This window comes from Sus scrofa, chromosome 2 (genome assembly GCF_000003025.6).
Source record: "Sus scrofa isolate TJ Tabasco breed Duroc chromosome 2, Sscrofa11.1, whole genome shotgun sequence".
Classification (NCBI taxonomy): Eukaryota; Metazoa; Chordata; class Mammalia; order Artiodactyla; family Suidae; genus Sus; species Sus scrofa.
Window position 1 is genome coordinate 7,298,612 of NC_010444.4, and position 24,291 is coordinate 7,322,902.

General features: G+C 59.8%; 1 protein-coding gene and 1 long non-coding RNA gene across 2 annotated transcripts; one reads left to right on the forward strand and one right to left on the reverse strand.

Moving 5' to 3' along the window:
- Nucleotides 684–22,969, forward strand: EHD1 (EH domain containing 1). Its single transcript, XM_021082871.1, has 5 exons — nucleotides 684–1,270; nucleotides 4,705–4,802; nucleotides 17,084–17,496; nucleotides 20,306–20,470; nucleotides 20,925–22,969. Exons 1-5 carry the CDS (start codon nucleotides 867–869, stop codon nucleotides 21,447–21,449), a joined length of 1,605 nt encoding a protein of 534 aa, XP_020938530.1. The 5' UTR covers nucleotides 684–866; the 3' UTR covers nucleotides 21,450–22,969.
- LOC110259240 lies at nucleotides 10,719–15,269 on the reverse strand. Its single transcript, XR_002341446.1, has 2 exons — nucleotides 14,242–15,269; nucleotides 10,719–13,453 (listed from the first exon to the last, which is right to left on the reverse strand). It is a non-coding gene; the product is annotated as an uncharacterized LOC110259240 (long non-coding RNA).

The window sequence follows — 24,291 nt, forward strand, 5'->3', positions numbered from 1 at the left end:
ATTTTCCCCAACAGCCTCCTCCCTTCCCTTTTTTTTCCCCCAGTCACCAGCCCGCCTAGGATGTTCTGCTCCTTCAGCTCCCTCCACTACCTCTTTCCTGTCTCTCCCTCTCCCAAAGCAGGTAAAAGATGAAGGGATGAGTGGGAGTGGCAGGGAAGTAGGGCGAGAGGAGCAGGCAAGGCACGGCAGTGCAGGCAGCAGGCGCAGGGACCCCAGGCTCCCTCTTGCTTCCGGGGATTCTGAGCCAGTGGGAGGAGGAGGGCAGTTCAAGAGGGAACCGTAAGTAGGGCGCTAGTCAGAGTACTGGGATGTCTAACTGGAAATCTCGTCGGTGACGGAAGGCGTGCAAACCCTGAGACCTCCTCGCGCCCGACTCCCGCTTCCCGCCTTCCCAACCGCAGCATCCCTCGAGCCGGCCCACGAGGGGGGAGCCGACACAGGTGCGGTTGTGCCACCGCACCGAGCGCGGGCAGCGGAGCGAAGAAAGTGGAGCTCGCGAGATTTGGAATCGACCAATGGGAGGCGGGGGAGGGGAGGACGTGGCGCGGAGGGCGCGGACGGGGCTCCTCCCTCCCCCTCCCAATTCCCCGCGGCCCCGCGTGGCGGAGGCGGCGGGCGCGCGCGTGCGCGTGCCCCGTACGCTCGGCCGGGCCTTATAAAGGGCGCAAGGCGAGGCGCGCGCTCCAGTGCGCAGAGGGCGCTCCGCTGGCCGTGCCGTGCGCCTGCGCAGTGCGGGCCGCTCCCCGCCCCCTGCCCCGCGGCCCCGCAGCCGGCCGGCCCGGCCCCGCCTCGGCTCGGCGCTCTCACCCGGTTCTCAGCCGCCGCTGTACCCCGCAGCAGCAGCAGCCAGCTCGGCCTCCGGCAGGATGTTCAGCTGGGTTAGCAAGGATGCCCGCCGCAAGAAGGAGCCGGAGCTCTTCCAGACGGTGGCCGAAGGGCTGCGGCAGCTGTACGCACAGAAGCTGCTGCCCCTGGAGGAGCACTACCGCTTCCACGATTTCCACTCGCCCGCGCTGGAGGACGCTGACTTCGACAACAAGCCCATGGTGCTCCTCGTGGGCCAGTACAGCACGGGCAAGACCACCTTCATCCGGCACCTGATCGAGCAGGACTTCCCGGGGATGCGCATCGGGCCCGAGCCCACCACCGACTCCTTCATCGCGGTCATGCACGGCCCCACCGAAGGCGTGGTGCCGGGCAACGCGCTCGTCGTCGATCCGCGGCGCCCCTTCCGCAAGCTTAACGCCTTCGGCAACGCCTTCCTCAACAGGTACCCGCCACTTGCCCCGGGGGTCGGAGGGGACGACCGGGGTCCCTCTGTTCTTTGTTTCCAAGGCCCTCCGCTTGACCCTTAGGACAACTCTCTGGGACGAGGCTCCCCTGCCGCCTCCCAGATCGGGGGTGGTTTGGGAGAGGGCGTCGCCGACTCCCCCGGCTCTGTCGCCCCCCAGAATTTTGTAGGTTATCGGTTTAACTCCCAACCCCCCTGGCAGAGGTCCCAGGTCACTTCCCTCAGTCAGTCTTGGTCGCCACCTTCTTTCCCCGGACTGGGCACACCTAATTCATTCAATCCAGCCCCTTCACCCTTTCCTTTCAGCGTCTGTCTCATAAGTATCATGGAAAAACACGGTGAAACTTTTAGCCATTCCCATTGCTGGCGTGGTGTGCTGGCCCTCCCCAGGGACCGGTGGTTTGTGTAGGAGGGACGGGGAGGGTCTGCCGCGGCCTGCGGAGTTTGAGGCCGCCTGCAGAGGCAGCAGACACATCCAGCCCTAGCCCTTCTCCCAGGGGCGGGCAGCTCGGAAGGGCCTGCGCTGCTTGAGGGCTTTCAGAAGTATAGGTCTGTGCTGCCAGGCGGTAGCCCCTGCAGCCCTGGCTTGAGATTCAGGCCCCTCTGTAGACTCACAAGGACGTTCCCTAACCTGCTTGGGCCTTAGTGCCCCCGGTTAAATGGGTAAAGCTCTGAGAACGGTAATTAACCACAAAGGTTCTTACCTTTGTGATGCTATGAATGAAAAGCATCGGCCTCTTCTCTCAGGAGGGTGACAGCCAAGCTCACGTTTCTCTAAAGGCACTCGATGGGCCTAGTCTGTGGTTCTGAAATCTCCCCCACACCCCCAGGGGACAAACCAAAGGACCTCCCAGATCTGCTCTCTCTGCCAGACCCCATTCAGGGAGTGACTCCACATGCCTTTCAGAGTCTCACTCATCTGGGGAAGCGCCTAGGAAAGAATCCTTAACTCGTGGCTTCCAGGAGGGTCTCCACCCTGTAGGATTGCATTCCTTTCCAGGCACTGTCCAGCCACACAGGGTAGACCAGCTCGCCCTCATGCAAGCCGGTGGTCAGGCCCACCTCCGAGCGAGCGCAGAGCTGACCTTGAACAGAGAAGGCAGGCGGGGTCCTGTTGTCTTTTCGCCCCTTTCAGGCATTGAAGCCTGTCCTCCTGTTTCCTGGCTGATGGCTTTTGATTATGGGACCAGAGTAGAGGAAGGCCCTTCGGCTGAGAAGAGGCACAGCCGGGAGCCTGCCTCTGGAGGATACTGGTGTTTGAGAATTGCTGGGCCTGTAGGGAGGAGATTGGCTGTCAGCTGGGGGGTGGGGTGGGGGGAGCATCCAGTCTTGTGGAAAGTTTGACTGCTATGCTGGGAATTCCATGCATTATTAGGTCTCTGTTTCCGTGCAGAAATCTGGGAAGCCAAAAGGAAGGGTAGCTACGCCTACTTCTGCTGTCTTTTGGGGTCCCTTTTGATGGTGAGAGCAGACCCTTTTTGAAAGGGGAAACGGGCCTATGCCCTGTGTTCTGAACTTGGGGACCTAACTTTTCAGAGCCGGAAGGTATCTTAGCCGTCACCTAGGCAGCCCCACCTCCTTCAGGAAACCACAGCGCAGAGAACTCAGCTGATCTGTTCAGCAAGCAAGTTAATGCAATGCCGACTCTGTGGCTTTTATGCAGCCAGGGACCACCTCCTGCTCATTCTACCTGGAGCAAAAAATAAAAGCAGCTCAGGAGGGCTGCGAGGTAGAGAAGCGCGCCGGTGTCGTGACACCGCAGGTCTGAGAACCACGCTTCTATTTCCTTCTGCCACCGCGTCACCTCCAGACGGTCCCAGCACACTGGGGGCCCGGCCGGAAGGGGCCTCAGCAGCCGAGGCTGGGGGTGTGGGGTGGCCCCGGAGGCCCCGAGTTGTGTCAGCCTGTGTAGTACACCAGCGCTGCCCGGCCAGCCAGGGCACACAAAGGGGGCTCTTCACTGCCTGACACAGCCTCTCCTGCACTCTCTTTAAAGAGACTCATTGAGTCGCGGGCTTGACTTTCCGGCCTCTTTCCCGTAAGTGGCTGCTCTAAGGCTAAAATCAGAGGGAGCCGGAGGCAGGGCACAGCCAGGGTATCCCAAGAGTGTCCGTCCGTGTGAACTCATTGCGAAACTGGTGCTCGTAGCGCCAGATGGAATCCGGGCGTCCTTGTTGAGGAAATGGGACCTGCTGCCTCCGCAGTGCCTGCTCTTTCGTGGTTCCTGCCTCGCTCCCAGAGCACCCATACCTAGAGACCTTCGCTCACTAGGCTCTCTGCGGGGCGTTCTGATGTGTTCCTTCCTGGAGCCAGGACTGCTTCCGACCCTGTTGGTTCTGCGTTCTCTCCGCCCACCCCTGCCCCAGCAGCAGCCCCAGGTCCAATGTGCAGGTACTGACGGCACACGTGCCCCGCTGCTGGCCCGGCCAGGATGAGGTCCAAGGTTTGTTCGTCCCACAGGTCAGCAGGTTCTGCTCCGTCGTGCTTGCAGGCAGCACCTCTGGGCCTGGCCGGCTGCCCCCAGCCTGGGGGCTGAGGGTCACTTGGGAGGGCGGGGCTGAGAGGAGAAGCTAATCAGCTCAGATTCCTAGACAAGGGGCCAGTATTTTCTTTGCTCACAATGCCTTTTGCAGAGACAAGTTCTTAATGGAGCCTTTTCTGTGTCCGATCGGGAGTCTCTGCTCTCAGTGGGGACAGCCCCTGGCTGTTCTGGGCTATTCTAGGCTCGGTGGGAACTCGGGCCCATGCAGCTAACCCCTCGCTCTTGAGTTGCCAGCCTCTCCGTGGCTTCGGTCTTGGGTCAGCTTTGACTTTCAGAGAATGATGTCTGTACTCCCTGCCCCACCATCACGCAGCCTCTGTGCCCCCCCGCCCCGGCTGTCCCTAGCTGCCCACTGCAGTGCCTTCACCGGAGCAGCTGAGTGGAAGGGCAGCTCTGGCCCCAGAGCAGCAGGGAAGGAGCATCTCTCAGTGCGTGGAAATGCAGTCAAGTGTTTGAAAGTTTTAATAGGAAGTTCCAAGGTCCCAGTTGTCACCCTTCTGTTTTCCTTCTGGAATTGGATGGTGGTGGCTGAGGCTCATTCCGTTTCCACTAACATGTCAGCAGCTTGTAAGCTGAACTCTTGACCTGGGGGGGGGGGCTGAGTGAGGGAAGTGCTGGTGTGGGTCAGTTGAGCCTGCTGGTTGGATTCAGCCACTTAAGACAATACGTGCAACTTGCTGGCCATCCCTGGAAACTGAGGACGGGAGCAAAGCTCCCTAAAGTGCCTTGCCTTGCTTCCGAAAGAGATGCCAGAGGCAGAGATGAAGGAGCCTGTTCATCCCTGCTGCCCCCCCCCCGCCCCCCCCCCCCCCGGCAGAGCAGCGATGCCTGAGTCCTCACGTCTCTCTTCTGGGCTCTTGCTCTCGTGCAGGTTCATGTGCGCCCAGCTGCCCAACCCGGTCTTGGACAGCATAAGCATCATCGACACTCCCGGGATCCTGTCTGGAGAGAAGCAGCGCATCAGCAGAGGTAAAGGGGCTGTGCCACCGCCCAGGGTGCCCGCTGCGCTCAGACCACTTCCATCTGTGGAACTACCCAGGTGCTGCCCGGGTCTCTCCCAGCCCTGTGGGGGCGGGAGCTGCCTTTTCCTTGGCTCCCTTTGCTGAGGTTACAAGAGCATCAGGGTGAGACGACAGCCCATTTTGTGTGGCTTTCAGGCTTCCCCGGCCCCCGGGGCCTGTTTACCAGGAGGACAGGCTCCTCGGGCTGGCGGCAAAGCCCCAGGAAACGGCTCACCTCTGAGCCAGGTAGCTTAGCCTGCACTGCTGTTCTGAACCTGCTCCCCTGGGGCTCATTCACCTTAGTTGGTGTTTAAACGCTTTGCCTCCCAAAACTGTAAATTCCTAGTGAGTCCAGCAGGCCTATGAAAGAACAGTTTGACTTGAAAGAGCCAGCCAAGGAGTTCTCGTGGTGGCTCAGCGGAAACGAATCTGACTGGCATCCATGAGGACGCAGGTTTGATCGCTGGCCTTGCTCAGCGGGTTAAGGATCCGGCGTTGCCGTGAGCTGTGGTGTAGGTTGCAGATGTGGCTCGGATCCCATGTTGCTGTGGCTGTGGTGTAGGCTGGCAGCTACAGCTCCGATTTGACCTCTGGCCTGGGAACCTCCATACGCTGCAGGTGCGGCCCTGAAAAGACAAAAACAAAAAGAAAAAAGAGCCAGCCGAAAGGAGAGGCTAGCAGGGATTTTTTTACACATCTAGGGGCCAGCAGAAAAGTGTTTAAATTTGCCTAAATGTGCGTGATCAGCAGGCTCCCTGGGAGCTGGGCATGGCGTGGGTTTCCACACTGGATACAAGTGTGCCAGGCCCATTCTAGTTGTATAAATTCCTGTCTTGACTTTGCCAAGCTTTTCTGTGGAGATCTGGTTCAGGATGCGCCTGAACTGGGTTATTTTTCTGCTGCTGCTCCTTTTTGCAGAAAAGGAGGGGGGACTTTGGGCCTGAATGCTCTCTGGGGGAGCACGGGGAGGCGGTGATATCTGGCAGGCTCAGAGTGGAGCCTGCAGCTGCGAGTGTCAAAATGAAATGAGCTCAAACTCGGAGGGGGTTGAGGACGAGGGACCAGATTTGTTTATCATTAACTTGCAAATCTCTCCCGCACCCTTCCTTCTGGGCGCCCCAGCAGAAGTGAGCTTTGCCGTTGAAGCCAGCGGCCCAAGGTCTTGGAAGGCAGTGCATCTCTGCTGCGGGTGTGAGGGGCTGGGGCCCCTCTGGTGCTGGGAAACCTTGCGTCTCCTTTTCCCCTGCCTTGTGGGCCTCTGCCAACATGGGGTTGCATCAGAGCAAACTGAAGCTGCCCTCTGTCTCTCAGGCTGGTTCGAACTTAGGTTCCTCCACTCCTGAGCAGATCTGGGACCTCTTCGAAAAAGGCGAGGGCCAGTTTCTCCTTTCTCACTGCTCTTATTGTTCCAACCTGGTTTTTTTGTTTGTTCGTTTTGTCTTGTTTTGTTCTTTCTGTCTCTTGTCTCTCTAGGGCCGCACCTGCAGCATATGGAGGTTCCCAGGCTAGAGGTCCAGTTGGAGCTGTAGCCGCCAGCCTACACCACAGCCACAGCGATGCCAGATCCAAGCTGAGTCTGCGACCTACACCACAGCTCACGGCAATGCCAGATCCTTAACCCACTGAGCGAGGCCAGGGATCGAACCTGCAACCTCATGGTTCCTAGTTGGATTGTTTCCACTGCCCTGCAGTGGGAGCTCCTTAACCTGGTTTAAGAAAATAGGCATTTTCTTAAATGGGGAGTCCTCTTGTGGCACGGTGGGTTCAGGATCTGCCACTGTCACTGCAGTGGCTCAGGTTGCTGCTGTGACACAAGTTTGATCCCTGGCCCAGGAACTTGCCTGTGCCTCTTGGCATGGGCAAAAAAAAAAAAGAAAGAAAGAAAACACCTGATAAACAAGGCCTTTGCTAAAGCAAGCCTACAAAGTCTGCATAAGCTACTCTTAAAGGGAAAGAGGCGCAAAAGGAAATGTATTCTCCGTCTGCCTCTACCCCAGCTCTCCCGGAGGGCCTTCCTCTGAGGCTCTGCCAGTGGTCGCTCTCATGACCTGGGGGCACAGATTGGGGAGGGGTTCTCATGACTGGGGGCCATCAGATCAGGTCGGTGAGTTGATGTGCTTACATCTTTAGATAAGAGACTATAAGAGCTTATAAAAAGAGGCTTATCCTCCCCAGATGTCTACTCCTGATAACCTGCAGAGTTACAGGATTTGAGGGCCCCTGCCGTCTCTTAAAAGGGAGCTCAGCAGCAGTGGTTTCCCACCAGGGCTGTGAAGTTTCCCTGCCTGGCTTCTTTGGCACCTCAGCCTGTGGCCTTAGAGCCCAGCAGACTGAGAAGCCGGGAGTGTCTGTCTTGCAGCAAAGGGTGCCCTGGCCCTGCCTGCCGGGGTGTGTCCCTCCCCTGCCTCCCCTTCCCTCTGCTTCCTCGCCCCATCAGCAGAAAGGCAGACAGTGGCGTCCAAACTTGCTCTCTATGCGACAGGCACCTGGGCAGTACCTCGGCATGCCCTCCGTCAGGCAGTCCCGCACGTTGCCCTCCGATGACAGGTGTTTGAAGGAAGCCAGCAGGAGAAGGCGGGGTTCACCATGAGTGCCCTGCCTGGTCCACCTTGTGGGGCCTGCCTGTGCCCCCTGCTCATGGGCAGTGTCCCTTCCCAGGTCCCTGGGCAGCCGCGCAGGCCTCCCCTACCCACCGTGGGCAGGGAGGAGGAGGTCTGAGAACGAGAAAGAGAAGTGCATCCCTCTGACTGGAGGAGGGCTTTCCACCCTGTGAAGTAATAGCGCTCAGACTGACTTTAGAGGCTGTTTTCTTCCCTCCATGACCTGGAGGGCTTGGGTTAAAAGGATTTTACTAGGAGTTCCCGTTGCGGCTCAGTGGGTTAAGAATCTGACTAGTTTCCATGAGGATGCGTGTTTGATCCCGGGCCTCGCTCAGTGGGTTAAGGATCTGGAGTTTCCGCAAGCTGAGGCATGGGTCACAGATGTGACTTGGATCTGGTGTTGCTGTGGCTGTGGTGTAGACCGCCAGCTGCAGCTCTGATTCGATGCCTAGCCTGGGAACTTCCATATGTCGCAGGTGCAGCCCTAAAAAGAAAAAAAGACAAAGAAAAGGAGGAATTCCTGCGGTAACACAACGGTAACGAACTCAACTAATATCCATGAGGACACAGTTTCGATCCCCAGCCCCGCTCAGTGGGTTAAGTATCTGGTGTTACCCTGAGCAGCGGTGTAGGTTGCAAACGTGGCTTGGATCCCAAGTGTCTGTGACCGTGCTGTAGGCCAGCAGCTGCAGCTCCAGCTTGACCCTTAGCCTGGGAGCTTCCATATGTCAAGGGTGTGGCCCTAAAAAGAAAAAAAGAAAGAAAAGGATTTTACTAGAAGTTACCAAGTTGGGATTGACCGTGGAAAATTTTTGGTGTCAGCGTTTCATCAGTCAGAGAAAGTCCCCCGAGCGGTACCTCTTGTGCTAAGTGTGGCTCCAGGGCTGGTGTCCTCTAGGTGGACGCAGAAGGGGTGGGCTTTTCCTCCTCAGAGACCCCATTCGTCTGTCACTGCGAAGGTCCCGTGTGGCCCGCCAGAGGAAGTCAGAGTGGGGCAGCGTGTTCCAGGCTCCCCGACCAGCCGCCTCTCTGCCCCCCTTTGCTGAGAGTGTGGAAAGCAGGTGTTTCCGTCTCCAAAAGAGAAGGAGGGTCCCGGGCAAGCAGGGGCATTTCTCCGGTCTGCCGACCTCATTCTCTGGAGACATCCTTGGGGAGGCTGCGTGGACAGCAGCGTGCTAATTACATTTACTCGCAGTTCCCATCCTGTCTGCCCCCCGCCCCCCGAACCGCCGCCTCTTCCCCCCTTTCCCTGTGGTGCCTAATGTGTGTAGGAAATACTGTGTGGGAAGATAGGGTTGGAGTTCCCCTTGTGGCACAGTGGAGAGGACTCCAAATAGGAAGCATGAGATTGCAAGTTGGATCCCTGGCCTCGCTCAGTGGGTTAAAGATACGGTATTGCCATGAGCTGTGGTGTAGGTCGCAGATACGGCTCAGATCTGGCGTGGCTGTTTGTGGCTGTGGTGTAGGCCGGCAGCTGCAGTTCCAATTGGACCCCTAGCCTGGGAACTTCCATGTGCCGCAGGTACAGCCCTAGAAAGCAGAAAAAAGAAAGAAAGAAAGAAAAAGAAAGAAAGAAAGAGAAAGAAATAAAGAAAGAGGAAGGAAGAAAGAAAGAGGAAGGAAGAAAGGAAGGAAGAAAAAGAGAAAGAAAGAAAGATAGATAAGGTTGGGCCTGTGTAAGCCCAAAGCAGTTACAATGCAGCCCAGGTTCTGCGAGAGACCCCCAAAAATTGCTGCAGAGAAGAGAAGGGGCCTCAGCGGCGGGCAGGGGTGGGGGGACTCTGAGCTGCGCCTCCGCTTTGTGCAAATCTCCCCAGAGACCTGAAAGGTAAAGTTTTCCTGTGTCAGCCGAGAAAGGTGACCCTCGGAGACAGCGTTCGCTCTTGGGTGCTGCCCGCGTGACTGATAAAGGGCGTTCCAAAGGGCGTCGGGGGCCCTGCGGGGCAGGTGTCTGGGCCTCCAGGCTGCTGGCCGCCAGCAGAGTCCAGGTGGGGCCTGGAGGGAGAAGGATCTTCCCAGGGAGGACCCGCTGCGGTCGGAGGCTCCTTTCGGCAGGAGCCCCAGCCCAGGAGGCAGGGGCCCAGCCAGGGCGCTCCTGCCATTGTCCCAACGAGGCCCTGAGCTGAGCCGTAACTTTTGCGCCTCGTTTCCCCCCCATGGGCGTCGAGTCAGCAGAGCCAGGTTGTTTCAACTTGGATTAGGAGGTGGAGGCCGGCCGGCCCCGTGCCTGTCTCTCTGCTGATGCGGCCGTGGGAACCAGCTCCACCTGCTTATTGCAGCACCTCTGAGGAAGCCCCTACTTTTCAGGTTAGGAAACGGAGCTCAGCAAAGTTAAGGAGCCCGGGAGGATGCAGGAGGACACAGGCTGACCCATCTCGGCCCTGGGATCTCTCTCTCTCTCTTTTTTATTTTTTTTGGTCATTTTGGGGCTGCACCCACAGCATATGGAAATTCCCAGGCTAGGAGTCAGCTGCTGGCCTACGCCACAGCCACATGGGATCCTTAACCGACCCAGTGGGGCCAGGGATCAAACCCGTGTCCTTATAGATACTAGTCGGGTTCATCACGAGGGGAACTCCGGCCCTGGGATTTGAACCCAGCAGAGACCATGCTCACACCATACGTGCCTGGCTTGGACACGCCTGTGGCCCTGCTGAGTCAGTGCCATGCAGGGGTCCCACCTCCCGGATCGCCCAGGGGCCACCCTACTTATCTCCCAGTGAGAGATCAGAAATGGGCCTGAGGCTGAGATCTTTTTTTTCCCCTAGTGTCTGCTTCCAGCTAGAAATCGCCCACCCCGCCCAGCCTTCCAAGGACGGGCTCTAGGAGCCCTGGCCAAGGCTGGCTGGTCCCCTGGATTCTCACTTGCCCTCCTGCATCCCAAGCTTCATTCCAGTTCAGGAGCTGTCTGGCTCAGCAGTCAGGTAGGGGGCTTCCTGGCCCAAACCTGGAGCCCTCTGACCCAGTGGCGTCCCTTCCCGCTGCCTGCCTCCTGAGATGCCCGCCCTAAAAGCCCTCGGGACCAGCTTCCACCTGGGCCTTCAGAGTTGCCCAGAGGACTAGTGCAAGGTCACGTACTGCGCCCCTCCTGGGTTCAGCACAGATAATGACAGAAGGTTCAAGTCCCCGGTCAGTACTTTAGGAGCCCAAGGGAGTTGCTGAGCCCCTGGGAACAGTGTCACTAAAACAAGAAGAGCAATAGCAGCCTCTGGTTCCTGTTGGTGATTTTACGGGAATCGAAGCGTTGGCCCTAGTGCCTGAGGCTGAGGTCTTTTTTTTTTTTTCCCCTAGTCTGCTGCCCAGTTAGGTGTTCAACAAACATCAGCTGAATAAAAATACAGACACCGAAAAACCCAGGGATTCCCAGACTCGGAGGAGGAAGACCTCTTTCTGAGTAACATCCCCAGGAGGCTGGAGGAGGGGGAGGCGCTGACTCAGCAGGGGCTTCCCTTCAGCCGGCAGCACCTCCTCTGGGGACCGCCCCCCTCCTCAAAGCCTTCTTCTGCTCCAAACCTGCGTCAGTCAGAGCGCTGCTGTGCCCCCTCCCGAGGGGGGCAGGACCAGCCCATGCTGGCACCGCACCTGTTCCGAGGCTGCGAGCCTGGCTGGGCGGCAGCTGGCCCGCATGCCTGCAACTGCTCAGTTTATATTTGGGGTACGGGGCATTCTTCACGCGTTAGACACGGCCGTTGCCTACACACCCATCCGAATCTGAGCTTCTCGAGCCCGAAATACAAATCCTGTGAATAAATAATTGCAAACATGTGCGACGTGCCCGCCGTGTGCCAGGCACTACTCTCCCTCCCGGGAGAATGCTGCCCTTCTCACACTGCCGGTGAAGAAACAGAGGCTGCGGGGGTTGCAGCGCTGGCTGCTGAGTGAGTAGGAGGTTCAGGATTCCCAGGAGGGCCTGATTCTCCGGAGGGCGTCCGCCCCTCCCCGGCCCGGCCTCTGCTAGATTTGCTGGGTCTGCGTTCTCCATGGGAAGATCCTCCCTGAAGCAGCTGGGCAACCACCACCACCACCACCAAGGTAGTCTTGCCGTCACCCCAGAAAGTTCCCCGTACCCCTTCGTAGTCCCTCCTGGTCCCAGGCACCCACTCCTCTCTGCCCCCACAGTTGCGCCTCCTGCCGAGTGTCCCACGTGGGATCCCGCAGTGTGAAGCCTTTTGAGTCGGTCTTTCATGGGGCATTGATTTTTGAGGCTCCCCGTGAGAGTCCGCAGCTCATTCCCGTTTGTGGGGGTTCTGTCCTATCCTGGGATGCGCTGTAGCTTGTCACCCATTCACCTGTTGAAGGGCTTCCGCGATCCTGGTTTGGGGCAGTTTTGAATAAAGCTGCTCTTGACATTGGCGGAGCGCACGAAGTTTATTGCTCCCCTAGGCGCGGGAGGCCCCTTGCGCCCCGACCCCTGAGCTGCTGGAGGAGCCCCTCCCTTGAGGAGCTCGGCGCGAGGACGCTCAGGCGTCCTCCCGGTGTCGGTCCTGAGTCTTGAGTCTCTCCTCTTCCCCTGCACCCCGTCCTCCCGGCCCCAGCTCGGGTTAGAGGCGTGTGTGGTGAGAGCTGTGGCAAGAAACGCCAAGGCCCACGCAGCTTGAATGGCAGGAAACAAAAGTTGATTGGAGACAAACCCTCTATTGTTCATGTTCTAGAAACTTCTGGAATGTGTGAAGCAGCTTTTCCCCCAACTGCTGGAACTACCTGTGTGCGGAGGGTGCTGGGCGTCACGACTGCTCCCTCGTGGCCGCGGTGCCAGAGGGTGGGAAGCGGGCCTCTGGGCAGGAGGCGGACTGGGTGAGGAGGGCAGGACCCGCGGAGCAGGAGGGGGCCTGCAGGAGGCTCGGGGGCTCAGAGCCAAGGTGGCGGGCAAGCTCGGGCCTCCTGTGCTTTCTTGCTGATCATCCATCACTCCACTGACTTGCCCAGAGCCACTCTTCTTCCCACCGCCCCCCGGGGCCGGGTATGTGGCAAAATATGCGTGAGATGTACCATTCCCTTTTTTTTTTTCTTTATTTTTTTGGCTGCGCTTGCAGCATGTGGACGTTCCTGGGCCAGGAATCGAACCTGCCATAGTCGTGGCAGCACCGGATCCTTAACCCGCTGCGCTACAGGGGAACTTGCAATTTGTACCATTCTAAGCGCATGGTTCAGGGGCGTTAAGGACATTCTCACTGTGCAGACGTCACCACCATCCCCTCCAGAACTTTTTCCTCTTCCCAGACAGAAACTCTGTCTCCATTAAACAGCTCCCCCTCCCCCCAGGCCCTGCCCCCGCCCTTCGACTTTGTGTCACTGCGTCTGGCTCTAGGCCCCTCATACCAGCGGAGCCATCTCTGTGAGGGCTTATTTCATAAGGTCTTCGAGGTCCCAGAACTGTCTGAGCCAGAGCCTGTCTCTTATCAGCACTGGCTTTTCCTCACTGCAGGGCCAGCCCTCTCCGTCTGGCTCACCTGCTCTGACTGTGGTGTCTGGGTGTCTGGGTCCTCTGTGGGTGTCAGTGTCCTCACAGCTGTCCCGGTGGGTAGGGTGGGGTTTTCTCCTCACCAGACGCACGTGCCTTCCTGCTTCTGCTGAGGAGACGCTGTGCCTTAGGTGGTCCCTGGTGCCCGGTCCTGCTGCCAAGGCTGGCCTCTAGGATGTCCCAAAGCCTGAAGGCGCAGTGCCGGGGACAGTGCCAGGGATGGGGGCTCCTCCCTGAACTTGTCTCTTGTCCCTGGATGTGTCAGCTGCCCAGGCCCACAGTGGCCAGTGCGTGGACTTGGTTGATGCTCTCAGGGCCGCAGCGGTGAGTCGGTGCAGCCCTTGATGCCTGTGGAGACACTCAGGCTGCATGAGGGGGGCCGGGGGGGCCTGGCCGTGGCTGCGGTCACGGGCCAGTACGTCCTCCACCTGCCATGACTTCGCTCAAGCCTGAGCATGTGTGACCTTCTTCATGACCTGTGGGTGAGCTTGGCCAGCCACCAGGTCGCTGTCATCAGAAGTGTGAGCACTTTCCATATAAACAGGAAATTTCATTCACCTGCAAAAAAAAAAAAAAATGGGCTTTGCTCTCTTAGTTGCAACTCAAGACGAATAACTGGGTTTCCAGGCAGAGCTGCGCAGGGCCCTCGCTCTGGCTGGGGGCTCCCGGACTGGGGCCTCCTCCAGACGCCTCCCTTTCCTCCTCCCTCCTCCCCTCCTCTCTCTTCCCCCATCATCTGCACCCCAGACCCCCCGCCTGCCATAGGGGGAAGGGGAGGAGTCAGGCCACGCTGGGTGGAGTCCGGGGTGACCTCAGCTCCCTGTGTGCTGTCCTGGCTCCTGGGCCAAAGCTAACTTGGCCTCGAGCCCAGCCCATCAGGGCGCCCCTGTTCCCAGCTTTGGCCATTGCCGCCTCCCCAGCTGTGTGACTCTGTGGTCGTTTGAACTTGTGGCCTTGTGGCGGTCCGAGGGCAGTGCGACGAGGGGAGAAGTGGGGCCTCGTTTTTGCTGAGAGGGAGCAGCCGTTCAGCCCTGAGTCATCGCTTTTTCAGTGCTGACCTGCCGTTCCCAGAGCCGGCCATAAAAGGCGGTGGCAGCGAGGCCCAGCCAGCCCTGCTCCCCTTGGCCTGATCCTCGGGTCCAGAGCCAGGCAGACCAGCAGCCTGGCGGTGGCTGGCTGGCGGGCACAGGAGTGGCCTGGCCCTTGCTCCCGGGCCCTCCGACGTCCTCTGAGCGCGGGGACTCTGGCAGCTCGGCCATGGCCGAGATCTGCATGCACCTCTGGAAGCCCCCCGTCCAGGCTCAAGTTCAGTCATAGGGGCTTTGCTGCGCCCAGCTCCAGCTCACCTCCACCCTGTTACGAAACTGGCCGGTCCAGGGGCTGCCTCGGACCAGAGCGGCCTCTTTGCCGCGGTGCTGGGGCAGGAAACGCTTGGGCTGCGTGCTCAGGCTTCCGGAACCTTCCCTCCGGGGTTTTCCTTAAGTCTCGGTGTCTCGCAGCAAGGGCGGAGCTGGCCTCCGAGCCGGGCTGAACGTGTGTTGTCTTGGTGCCTCATCAGTGATGCAGCCCCAGCTCGGCCCTCGTTCTGGGGGCTCCTCCCCGACCCCCTGGTGTCACGCCAGCGCCGGGGCCTGTGCAGAGCCCGACCGGGCACCTTGTTTCACCCTCCCTCTGATCTTAGGCAGAGGCCGTTTATTTGCTTTTTGCAGATGAAAACAGACTAAGTCAGAAATTAAGAACTTTGGGCCCCAGACTCAGCAGCTGGAGCCGGGAGGCGAACCCAGAGCTTTCTTGCTACCGAAGCCTGTGTTCTTTCTGAGGGCGGGGCGCGGGGCGCTGCCGGAACGCTGCGGCCTCAGGTGCGCAGACGGCACGGAGCCCACTTGAACCCGGAGGCCTGGGGCCGGAATGTTTGTCCAGCCGGGCACAGCTCCACCCCAGGCACACCCCACACGGGGCCCTGTTTGTCTGAAAGCCTGGCCAGGGGTGTGGTGGGGGGGACCCTGGGGGGAGTGTCCCCAGTAGGGGCCACCTCGGAGGCTGACTGTGGACTCCCATTCAGCCTCGAAGGTTTGGCTGGACAGGAGAGTGGGTTCTGAGCCGGTGAACTGCTCAGCCACGCCTTACGAGGGGAAGGTGGGAGCTGCCCTCCCCGTGGCACCGTGAGTCACTCTGGGCCTTGTGTTGACACTCTTTTTCTTTGGTCTCCCCTCTACCTGCTACTTTTCTGTCTCCTGCCATCCCGGGAAGGCATGCCTAGACCCCAGCCTGGTCGGGGCGGGGAGCCTAGGAGCAGCCCTGCGGTGGGGGAGCTTGGTTTTGGCCTGTTTCTGGGCGGTGCCCCAGCCTCTTCTCTACAGGAACGGCCTCTCTGGCTTATTCTCAGGGGTGTGACTGTGCTTAGGGAGGTACACACTGGTTCAGCCGTACATTTGGGGTACAGCCTGTGGTCAGCAAGTAAGAAACCTGGGGCTTTGCCCAGAGTCACCCAGAAAGATGGCAGCTCGGGGGCTGGGACCTGAGCTTCACGAAGGCTCTGGGACCACTGTGTCCACCTGGTCTTCCTACCTCTCCTTCGTACTCCTAAAAGATGAGAAGTGGAATTGCACTTCTTCTGGGGGCGGCATAAGAAGTGGAAACATTTTTGAGTTCCCGTCGTGGCTCAGTGGTTAACGAATCCGACTAGGAACCGTGAGGTGGCGGGTTCGGTCCTTGGCCTCGCTCCGTGGGTTAAGGATCCGGCGTTGCCGTGAGCTGTGGTGTAGGTCGCATACGTGGCTCAGATCCCGCATTGCTGTGGCTCAGGTGTAGGCCAGTGGCTACAGCTCCGATTCGACTCCTAGCCTGGGAATCTCCATATGCTGCAGGAGTGGCCCAAGAAATGGCATAAAGACAAAAAAAAAAAAAAGAAGTGGAAACATTTTGAGACGGCATGATTATAAAATAGAATGCAAATTAAACCACTATTGCAGAGACCTACAAATCCATTGCCTTAACTCAGGTATCCAATAGTTTATGTGAAATACAATAACCCAGGGCCATCCTGAACCCAGCATGGCTGTTCCAGCTCCTGCCATCCCCCCTACATCCCTGTCCTCCCAGAGAGGGAAGAGGACAAAGCACTCAGGCACCTGTTCTTTGTGCACGAGAGGCTGCGAAATTCAGCCTTAAGCTGGGGGGCCACGAATCCAGCTAAAACTGGACAGTTCTGTACAAAGGGACGTGTTCTGGAGTTCCCGTTGTGCCGCAGCGGAAATGAGTCTGACTAGGATCCATGAGGACGCAGGTTCAATCCCCGGCCTTGCTTAGTGGGTTGAGGGTCTGGCGTGGCTGTGGCCATGGTGTAGGCCAGCAGCTACAGCTCCGATTCGACCCCTGGCCTGACAACCCCCATGAGCTGGGGGTGTGGCGCTAAAAAAGCAAAAAATAAAAAAATAGAGGACGTGTTCCAGTCAGCAGTACTGCCGCAGATGACCCAGTCCCCTCGGGCCTTAATTTGTTGGGGGGGCGCAGCATAGAACAGAGTTGAGAGCTGGAGCTTCATCCAGCTGCTTCATTTTGGAGAAGTGTTTGAGACCTGGAAGGGGAAGTGGTTTGCAGGGCTTGGGGCTTGTAGAGCAGGGGTCAGCAGACCTATTCTCAAAGGTCAGAGTGTTAACACTCGGGGCTGTGCAGGCTATGCGGGCTCTTCCGCAGCTGAACTCTGCCGGTGCAGCATGGAAGCAGCAGAGGCAGTACCGATGCGCAGGCTGTGTTCCAGTGAAACCTGAGTTGCGAAAACAGGTGATGGGCCAGATGGGACCCTGAGCTGTAGTTTGCCAACCCCCGTTGTAGAGAACGAAGGAGCTTCCCTGCGGAACGGGAGGCCCAGCACACGGCACTGAGCAGGCAGCAACTGCAGGGCTTACGTGAGCAGGGCCCCCCCCTGACTGGCAGGGCCCGGGGCTGTTCTCATGTCCTGGTCGCTCGGACTTTGTGACTCCCTTCGCATTGTGTGTTGGTGAAGGGCCTCCTCGTGCCAGGTGCTCCGTGGGCGAGGGGTTGCCGTGGCGGCTACGAAAGGCAGGCCTTGAACCTGCTGTGCTGTCCACGTGGGTACTTTCTGGAAATGTCAGCGACCCCGGGCTGAGACGTACCAGGCCGAGTCAGACCGCCTGGCGCCCCTGACGCGCCCGTCCCTCCCCGCAGGTTACGACTTCGCGGCCGTGCTCGAGTGGTTCGCCGAGCGCGTGGACCGCATCATCCTGCTCTTTGACGCCCACAAGCTGGACATCTCCGACGAGTTTTCCGAAGTCATCAAGGCCCTGAAGAACCACGAGGACAAGATCCGCGTGGTGCTGAACAAGGCCGACCAGATCGAGACGCAGCAGCTGATGCGGGTCTACGGGGCCCTCATGTGGTCCCTCGGGAAGATCATCAACACGCCCGAGGTGGTCAGGGTCTACATCGGCTCCTTCTGGTCCCACCCGCTGCTCATCCCCGACAACCGCAAGCTCTTCGAGGCCGAGGAGCAGGACCTCTTCAAGGACATCCAGTCGCTGCCCCGGAACGCCGCCCTCAGGAAGCTCAACGACCTGATCAAGCGGGCGCGCCTGGCCAAGGTAGACCCCGGGGGGAGCGCTGGGCTGGGATGCCCAAGGCCCAGCCCTGCAGACCCCTGGCCATGCGGGGCCCTGCCTTGCCTCAGCCTGTGTGCCCCTGACTGCAAGCCTCTTCCCACCTGAGATTCTTGTTGGCACACATAAACCTCAAACAAGAAGGTACCGCTGTCCCAAGGGGCAGCCTGGAAAGTGGAGAGTGGGCGGGGGTGTCCCTCGAGGCCCTGTGAGCTCCCCGGGGTCTGCTGAGCACGGACGTGCCCTCAGCAAGCATAGGGCAGGGCGCTGGGCATGCGGTGGGGCAGGTCCCCCCCCCTCCTGGCCCTCCTCAGCTATCCGGGGGAAAGCAGAGCACAGAAAGAAAAAGAAAGCACAGCTGGGAATTCCTGTTGGGGCTCAGTGGGTTAAGAACCAGACTAGCATCCATAAGGACACAGGTTCAATCCCTGGCCTCACTTAGTGGGTTAAGGATCCGGTGTTGCTGTGAGCCGTGGTGTAGGTCACAGATGCCGCTCGGATCCTGCATTGCTATGGCTGTGGTGTAGGCTGGCAGCTGTAGCTCCGATTTGACCACTAGCCTGGGAACCTCCATATGCTGCGGGTGCGGCCCTAAAAAACAAAACAAAAAAAAAAAAAAAAGAGGAAGGAAAAGAAAAAGAAGAAAGCAGGACTTTATTTGCCTTATTTGTACTGTCTCCGGGTAGGCGTGGGTGGGATGCTGCAGAAGCCGGTGACTGGGGAGCTGTCCTGGGGGGTGGGTCGGACTGGGGGCCTGGGCGTGAGATGATGCTGAAGCCAGGACAGGAGGTAGTTGGTAGCAAGGTGGGACGCAAGCCTGCAGCACAGAGGACACTGGGTGACCTCCACCCCAGAGGCATTGTAAACCGTCCCTGCTCCTCCGTGGAGGCACAGGGCCTGCTGGCACCTGCTGACAGCATCAGAGTTGCTCAAGGGGTCGGAATCTCAGTGCCTGACCACGCTTTTTCAGTGGGACCCCGGGGAGGCTGGGAAAGGAAGATTAATGCCACGGGGGACCCATCTGACACCCGGACAGGACCTGTCCCCTGAGGACGTGTGGTTTTGAATAGTGCTGCATCCTAAACCTCTTGGGGCAGGCTCTGTCCCGGGAGAGCCGGGAGGAGCCCCATGGGCCACACTCCTGCCCCCAGGGAGCTAGCTGCCTGCCTGTGTGTAGCCCAGAGGTTGGGGACTCTGCCATAGTCCAAACAACGGTGGCCCAGGGCACCCCATGCCATCTTGAGGCCCAGGTCAAGTAGCTCTGGGTACTCCCTGGCCTGAGTAAAGAAAAGTGGCCCCAGAGTTCCCTTCGTGGCTTAGCAGTTAACGAACCTGCCTGGGATCCATAAGAATGCGGATCAAATCCCTGGCTTCAGTCAGTGGGTTAAGGATCCAGTGTTGCCGTGAGCTGTGGTGTAGGTCGAGGATGCGGTTCGGATCCGCGTTGCTGTGGCTGTGGTGTAGGCTGGCGGCTGTAGCTCCAGTTCAACCCCTGGCCTGGAAACCTCCATATGCCGCAGATTCAGCCCTAAAATAGCACCCCCCCCAAAAAAAAGAGAAGTGACCCGCATCCTTTATCCCAGTCTGTGTCCCCACCCCACTTCCCCAGAGTGCTCTTGGACCAGCAGATTGGAACTTGCTGGAAGAGTAGGTTCCCAGGCCCCCGCCCTACCAAACCAGACTCTGCATTCGGACACGGTCCCCTGGTGACCCGTATGCACGGTGAAGGTGCAGAATCCCACTCTGGAGGATGCAGGGCTGCACATTTCTCTAGATACCTCACTTCTGGAACTTTCCTGGTGAGTGGAGCTAGTTCTGAAAAAAGGAAGCCATGCGAAAATCCCCATCACCCGCTCCTGGCCGCGAAGGAGCTGAAACGGGAGGGGCGGTGAATGGAGGAGAGAGTGGGTCTCCCGGCCCGGCCTCTGCTCAGCTGCAGGGAAGGCAGCTCCCCGCCCACCCCGCCCAGCCCCTCTCCTGACAGGGCCTCCCGTGCTCTCGCTCAGCTTCCTTCCAGGACAGAATGAGGGGCAGACTTCGGGCCCCTGCTCCTTCCTCTCAGAGCTGGCGTGTCCGCGCCGGGCCCCCGGGCACACTGAGTCACGGTGCCTGGAAAGCCCCGTCCTCTCCAGTCCTGTCCTGCACCTGCTGTTTCGAGACTGTTTCCACTTCCTGGAGTGAGTCGCTCTCTCTGCTGGCCTGTGACGGGCAGAGCTATGCCTGTGTCTTTGGGACAGGATAGTGCTCGGCCAGGCTCCCAGCCCAGGCAGGTGGGGTCAGGCCGGTGGAGGGGCTTTGATGGGGCAGAGCGGCAGCTCTCCACGGCTGGACGGTGCTTGGCAAGGCGGAGGGCTTTGAGGGCCAGGCCTCGCAGGGTTGCCAGCGTTCCCGGTGCGCTGTGAGGACGGGAAGGCTGCGCCGCCCCGACTTGGCCAATGTCTGAGCAAGGTACTGAGTTTAGATAAAGCCGGAAACATCTGGGAGAAGCCTTGCGGGATTTTCCAGTCCTTAGTCACCCCTGAGCCTGTCAGGATGATAAAGCAGGGCGTCACACAGGCCGGGCTGGAGTCCCCAAACCATCCACAGGCCCGTAGAAGCAGCGCGGCGCGGCTCCGCTTGGCTTGCGGGGAGCGTGGCAGGTGCGCACGGAGAAACGGCAAGAACGTGGGCTCTGGGCTGCTGTTAGCAGTCCCGGGTTCTGGTCCCAGCTTTCTGGGGCAGCCCGGGTGCAGGCCACGCTCCCAGCAAGGTGTCCGGGAGGCGCCTGACGCACACCCCGTCCCTGTTGCCCCAGGTCCACGCCTACATCATCAGCTCCCTCAAGAAGGAGATGCCCAATGTCTTTGGCAAAGAGAGCAAGAAGAAAGAGCTGGTCAACAACCTGGGCGAGATCTACCAGAAGATCGAGCGCGAGCATCAGATCTCCCCCGGCGACTTCCCCAGCCTCCGCAAGATGCAGGTGGGCTGTCCCCCACACCCTGAGGCGGCCTCAGGTCACCGGGGCTGTGGTTCCCGAGGGAACCCGGCTCCATGGGGCGGGGCCTCCCCAAATGGAAACAGCCTGGTTAATCACCAGCGCCCCACCCGATGGGAGAAGCCGACCTCCCCCCGCCCCCCCCCGGGCCCGTGACACCTCGCAGGGGAATGTGGTGACTCACTCAGAGGGGGAGGGAGCGGGCTGGGCCGTGCCAGGCACCCCAGTCTCCTCCCAGTTAAGGAGGCTGCAAAGGGGGGGCTGTTCTTACCTCTCATTTATAGTGGGGGGCACCGAGGCCCCGGGAGGGGGCAGTTCACACCACTGCCTGAGATGCTAAGTGATCGGGGCCGCCACGCGGAGCCGGCCTTTCTCCTGGGCACCCCAGCTTCCACCGCGCAGCCTGACCCAGCCCCGTCCTTCCTCCCTCCCACCGCAGGAGCTCCTGCAGTCCCAGGACTTCAGCAAGTTCCAGGCCCTGAAGCCCAAGCTGCTGGACACAGTGGACGACATGCTGGCCAACGACATCGCCCGGCTGATGGTCATGGTGCGTCAGGAGGAGTCCCTGATGCCCGCCCAGGCCGTGAAGGGCGGCGCCTTCGAAGGCACCATGAACGGGCCCTTCGGGCACGGCTACGGCGAGGGGGCCGGCGAGGGCATTGACGACGTCGAGTGGGTGGTGGGCAAGGACAAGCCCACCTACGACGAGATCTTCTACACGCTGTCGCCCGTCAACGGCAAGATCACGGGCGCCAACGCCAAGAAGGAGATGGTGAAGTCCAAGCTGCCCAACACGGTGCTGGGCAAGATCTGGAAGCTGGCCGACGTGGACCGGGACGGGCTGCTGGACGACGAGGAGTTCGCCCTGGCCAACCACCTCATCAAAGTCAAGCTGGAGGGCCACGAGCTGCCCGCCGACCTGCCCCCGCACCTGATCCCGCCCTCCAAGCGGAGGCCCCAGTGACCGCGGCCCCGCCGGCCGAGTCGGCCGCCTCCATGCCGGCCCTGCAGCGGCTGGGGGAGCGGAGGGGCGGCGGTTCCCAAGCCCACAAGGACCGAGCCCTGTTGCCGCAGCTCGCAAAGGAAAACCACCGTCTTTCTCTTAAGGCTGCTGCCAGGGAGGCCGGGGTGATCCTTACATGTGAAGGGTGGAATTTTGTGCATAAGAACTACGGATATTTTTAATATATAACGTTAGAGGCAGCCTTCTCTCTGGCCTCCTCCGCCTCCTCCTCCGTCTGGCGGCCCCAGCGCACCCCGCCTCTGTCCTGCGCGTCCTCGGCTCCTGCGCTGGCTCTCTAGCACCTGCCGCCCCGGGGGAGGGCGCCCGGCTCACCCCTCCCGCGGCTGCAACCATGTAGACGGGGACGCGGGACCTCGTTTGTTTCTAGGCCGAGTGGCTCCACCAGGCCAGGGGCTTCCTTCCCGCCCAGCCCTGCCCTCTCCCTCCGCTCCCAGATTCAGTTAGTTCTTGTGCCTTCCTCCCACCCCTACCCCCCGCGTCCTCCTGTCCACGGGCCTGCTCCTTGCTCTCAAGCCCAGCTGCCTTTCTGGGGAGGCGGGGGCTGGGCGAGTGTGAGAGAGCACATCTTCCAGAGAAATACATAAGCTAGGTTTCTGTAAAGTTAACAGCTTTCCTACTGGACTGAATTTTCCAGTAACTTCCCAACCACTTGTTCAGAAGCTGTGATTTTTGTCTCCTTCCCCACACTCCAGCCAGGGGACAACTCCACTCAGGAGCCATCAGACATGGGGTGTGTGCAGAGCACACCCCGCCGGAGCCCCCGGAGAGAGCTGCTTTCTCCTCCCCTCGCCCTCCTGCAATGTCCTGGTGGCACCGCCCTCCCTGCCTTTGCTGCGCAGTGGGTCCCCGGAACCTGGTGTGGCGTGGCGTGGTGCTCCAGCCAGCAGAGGCCAGGGCCCCCCCCACCCCCAACCCCTCCCCCTGCCCGCCTGCCTTCCTCCCTGAGCAAAGGGGGGCGCTGCTCAACTTGGATGCCCTTAAAATAGCAGCCCCGGGGCTGAGCAGCGAGAAACCTGAGCCAGTGAGAGGCCAGCTCAGGCCACCTCTCTGCCCTGCCTCGGCTGGGCTATCCCAGCACGGCGTCCAGGGGTCTGGACCTGCCTGCTGGCCAGTGGTCAGGGCCTGGAGCCGACATCGAAGAACCACCGCGGCGGGGGAGCAGGCCTCCCACCAGGCACTCCCTCAGGGGTTTCGGGGACTCCACTCTGACCTCTGACCGTGGTCCCCCTCCCAGTGCCGTTCTCTAGACCTCTGCCGGGCCCTAGTGGCCAGGAACTGGCCTTGTTACCTCCAGCCGGCCTCGGCCCCCTATTCCATAGGGTATCGGGGGTGGAAGCAACATCCTTGTCGGGAATTCACTGTTTAAGGTGCAATGGCTTAACCACCCTTACCTGTGGGAAGAAAAAGCAACTGAAGACAAGACTTTTTTTCTTGCATTAAAACAGTTTAATTGTGCCGAAGCCGGCTTCTTGCGCTTAGCTGTCTCTCCCTGGGGCCCACTCCCAACAGCACCTGCTTGGCACTGGCAGAGCATTTGGGGGCCAAAGTACCATCAGGGACAGACTGGCAAGCCCGCCAGGATGGGTGGCAGTCCCTCCCTAGCCATGCTCAGCTCTGTGGCAGCTGCTGCCTCCCATCCATAGAGTGAGGCCTGCAAACGGGGCTGTGACCCCCTTTCTTGTGCCAGGTGGGGGCTGAGCTGCAGTAGCTTATTGGGGGGGGCAGTGAAGAAGTCTGGAGAGCCTCTGATGACTGAGAACTAGGCGGCCCCCGGGCTGGAGGAGCAGGTACCCCCCACCCCCGCCCGTGACCTTCACAGCGTCTCCTCCAACCTGGGCTCCGCCCTCACCATGAACAGACAGGTGGGCACCCACGGGGCTCTGGGCACCGAGAGGGGTCAAGCAGACAGGGTAGGCTGGGCTCCGTGCTGCCCCCATGGTGGTTTAGACTGGCAAGCCAGTACTTTGAAGGCAGATCAAGCAGATAACACCAGCAACGAAACTACAAAGGATGTGGCCAGCTGATGTCAGAGATGGGGCACCGTTTGTAACCCACAGAGGGAAGGGTGAGACATTGGGAGCCGACGCCATGGAAGGGTGCGGATTGGCGGTGCAGCTGGGGCGGAGACCATTCCAGACACACCTGTAGCAAAGGGCAGAATGTCAACAGGTGCCTATGGGTTTTGAGAGCCAGGCTGTGTGTGCCAGCCTGGGTGGCAGGTGTCTGGTCTCATGGCAGCATCTGAGGTGGCAGGGGCTTCCCAGCCCTTCCAGGGCTTGCCTGGTTCTAGGTTCACCCTGCTCCTCGTGACCCGAAGGTTCGCGTTCTCTCCATTTCGCCGCTGGGAACCTGGGATGTGGGGAGGTGAAGAGCAAGGGTCGAGGGACGAGATTCAAGCCACCCAAGTCCAAAGCCATCATGCACCCCCAAGTTTCACGTGGAAACTACCCTTCCAAGAAAAAACAAGAGTTCCCCGGTGGCTCGGCAGGTTAAAGATCTGGCGTCACTACTGCAGCTCAAGCTCGATCCCTGGCTGGGGAACTTCCACATGTCAGGGGTGCGGCCCCCACCCCACCCCCAAAAAAACCAAAACTGACAGCCCACCCCACCCGTCAAAGTCTGCAGCTATAGACACAGGTTCGAGAAACCCACACTGAAGATTAAATGCTCTCACTCCAGCCTGGGGACCTGAAAGCTTGGGGCAGCCCCTCAATTTCCAGCGTCACCTGAGAGGCAGTGGGCCATGTCTGTGCAAGCTGTAGGAGCACGAAGAAGACCAGCT

Bases quoted from the DNA above. Each gene is read 5' to 3' on its own strand.
- EHD1 (XM_021082871.1), top strand. From the start codon at position 867: ATGTTCAGCTGGGTTAGCAAGGATGCCCGCCGCAAGAAGGAGCCGGAG. The intron at 17,497-20,305 runs GTAGACCCCGGG...CTGTTGCCCCAG, and splicing joins AGCGGGCGCGCCTGGCCAAG to GTCCACGCCTACATCATCAG. The intron at 20,471-20,924 runs GTGGGCTGTCCC...CTCCCACCGCAG, and splicing joins CCAGCCTCCGCAAGATGCAG to GAGCTCCTGCAGTCCCAGGA.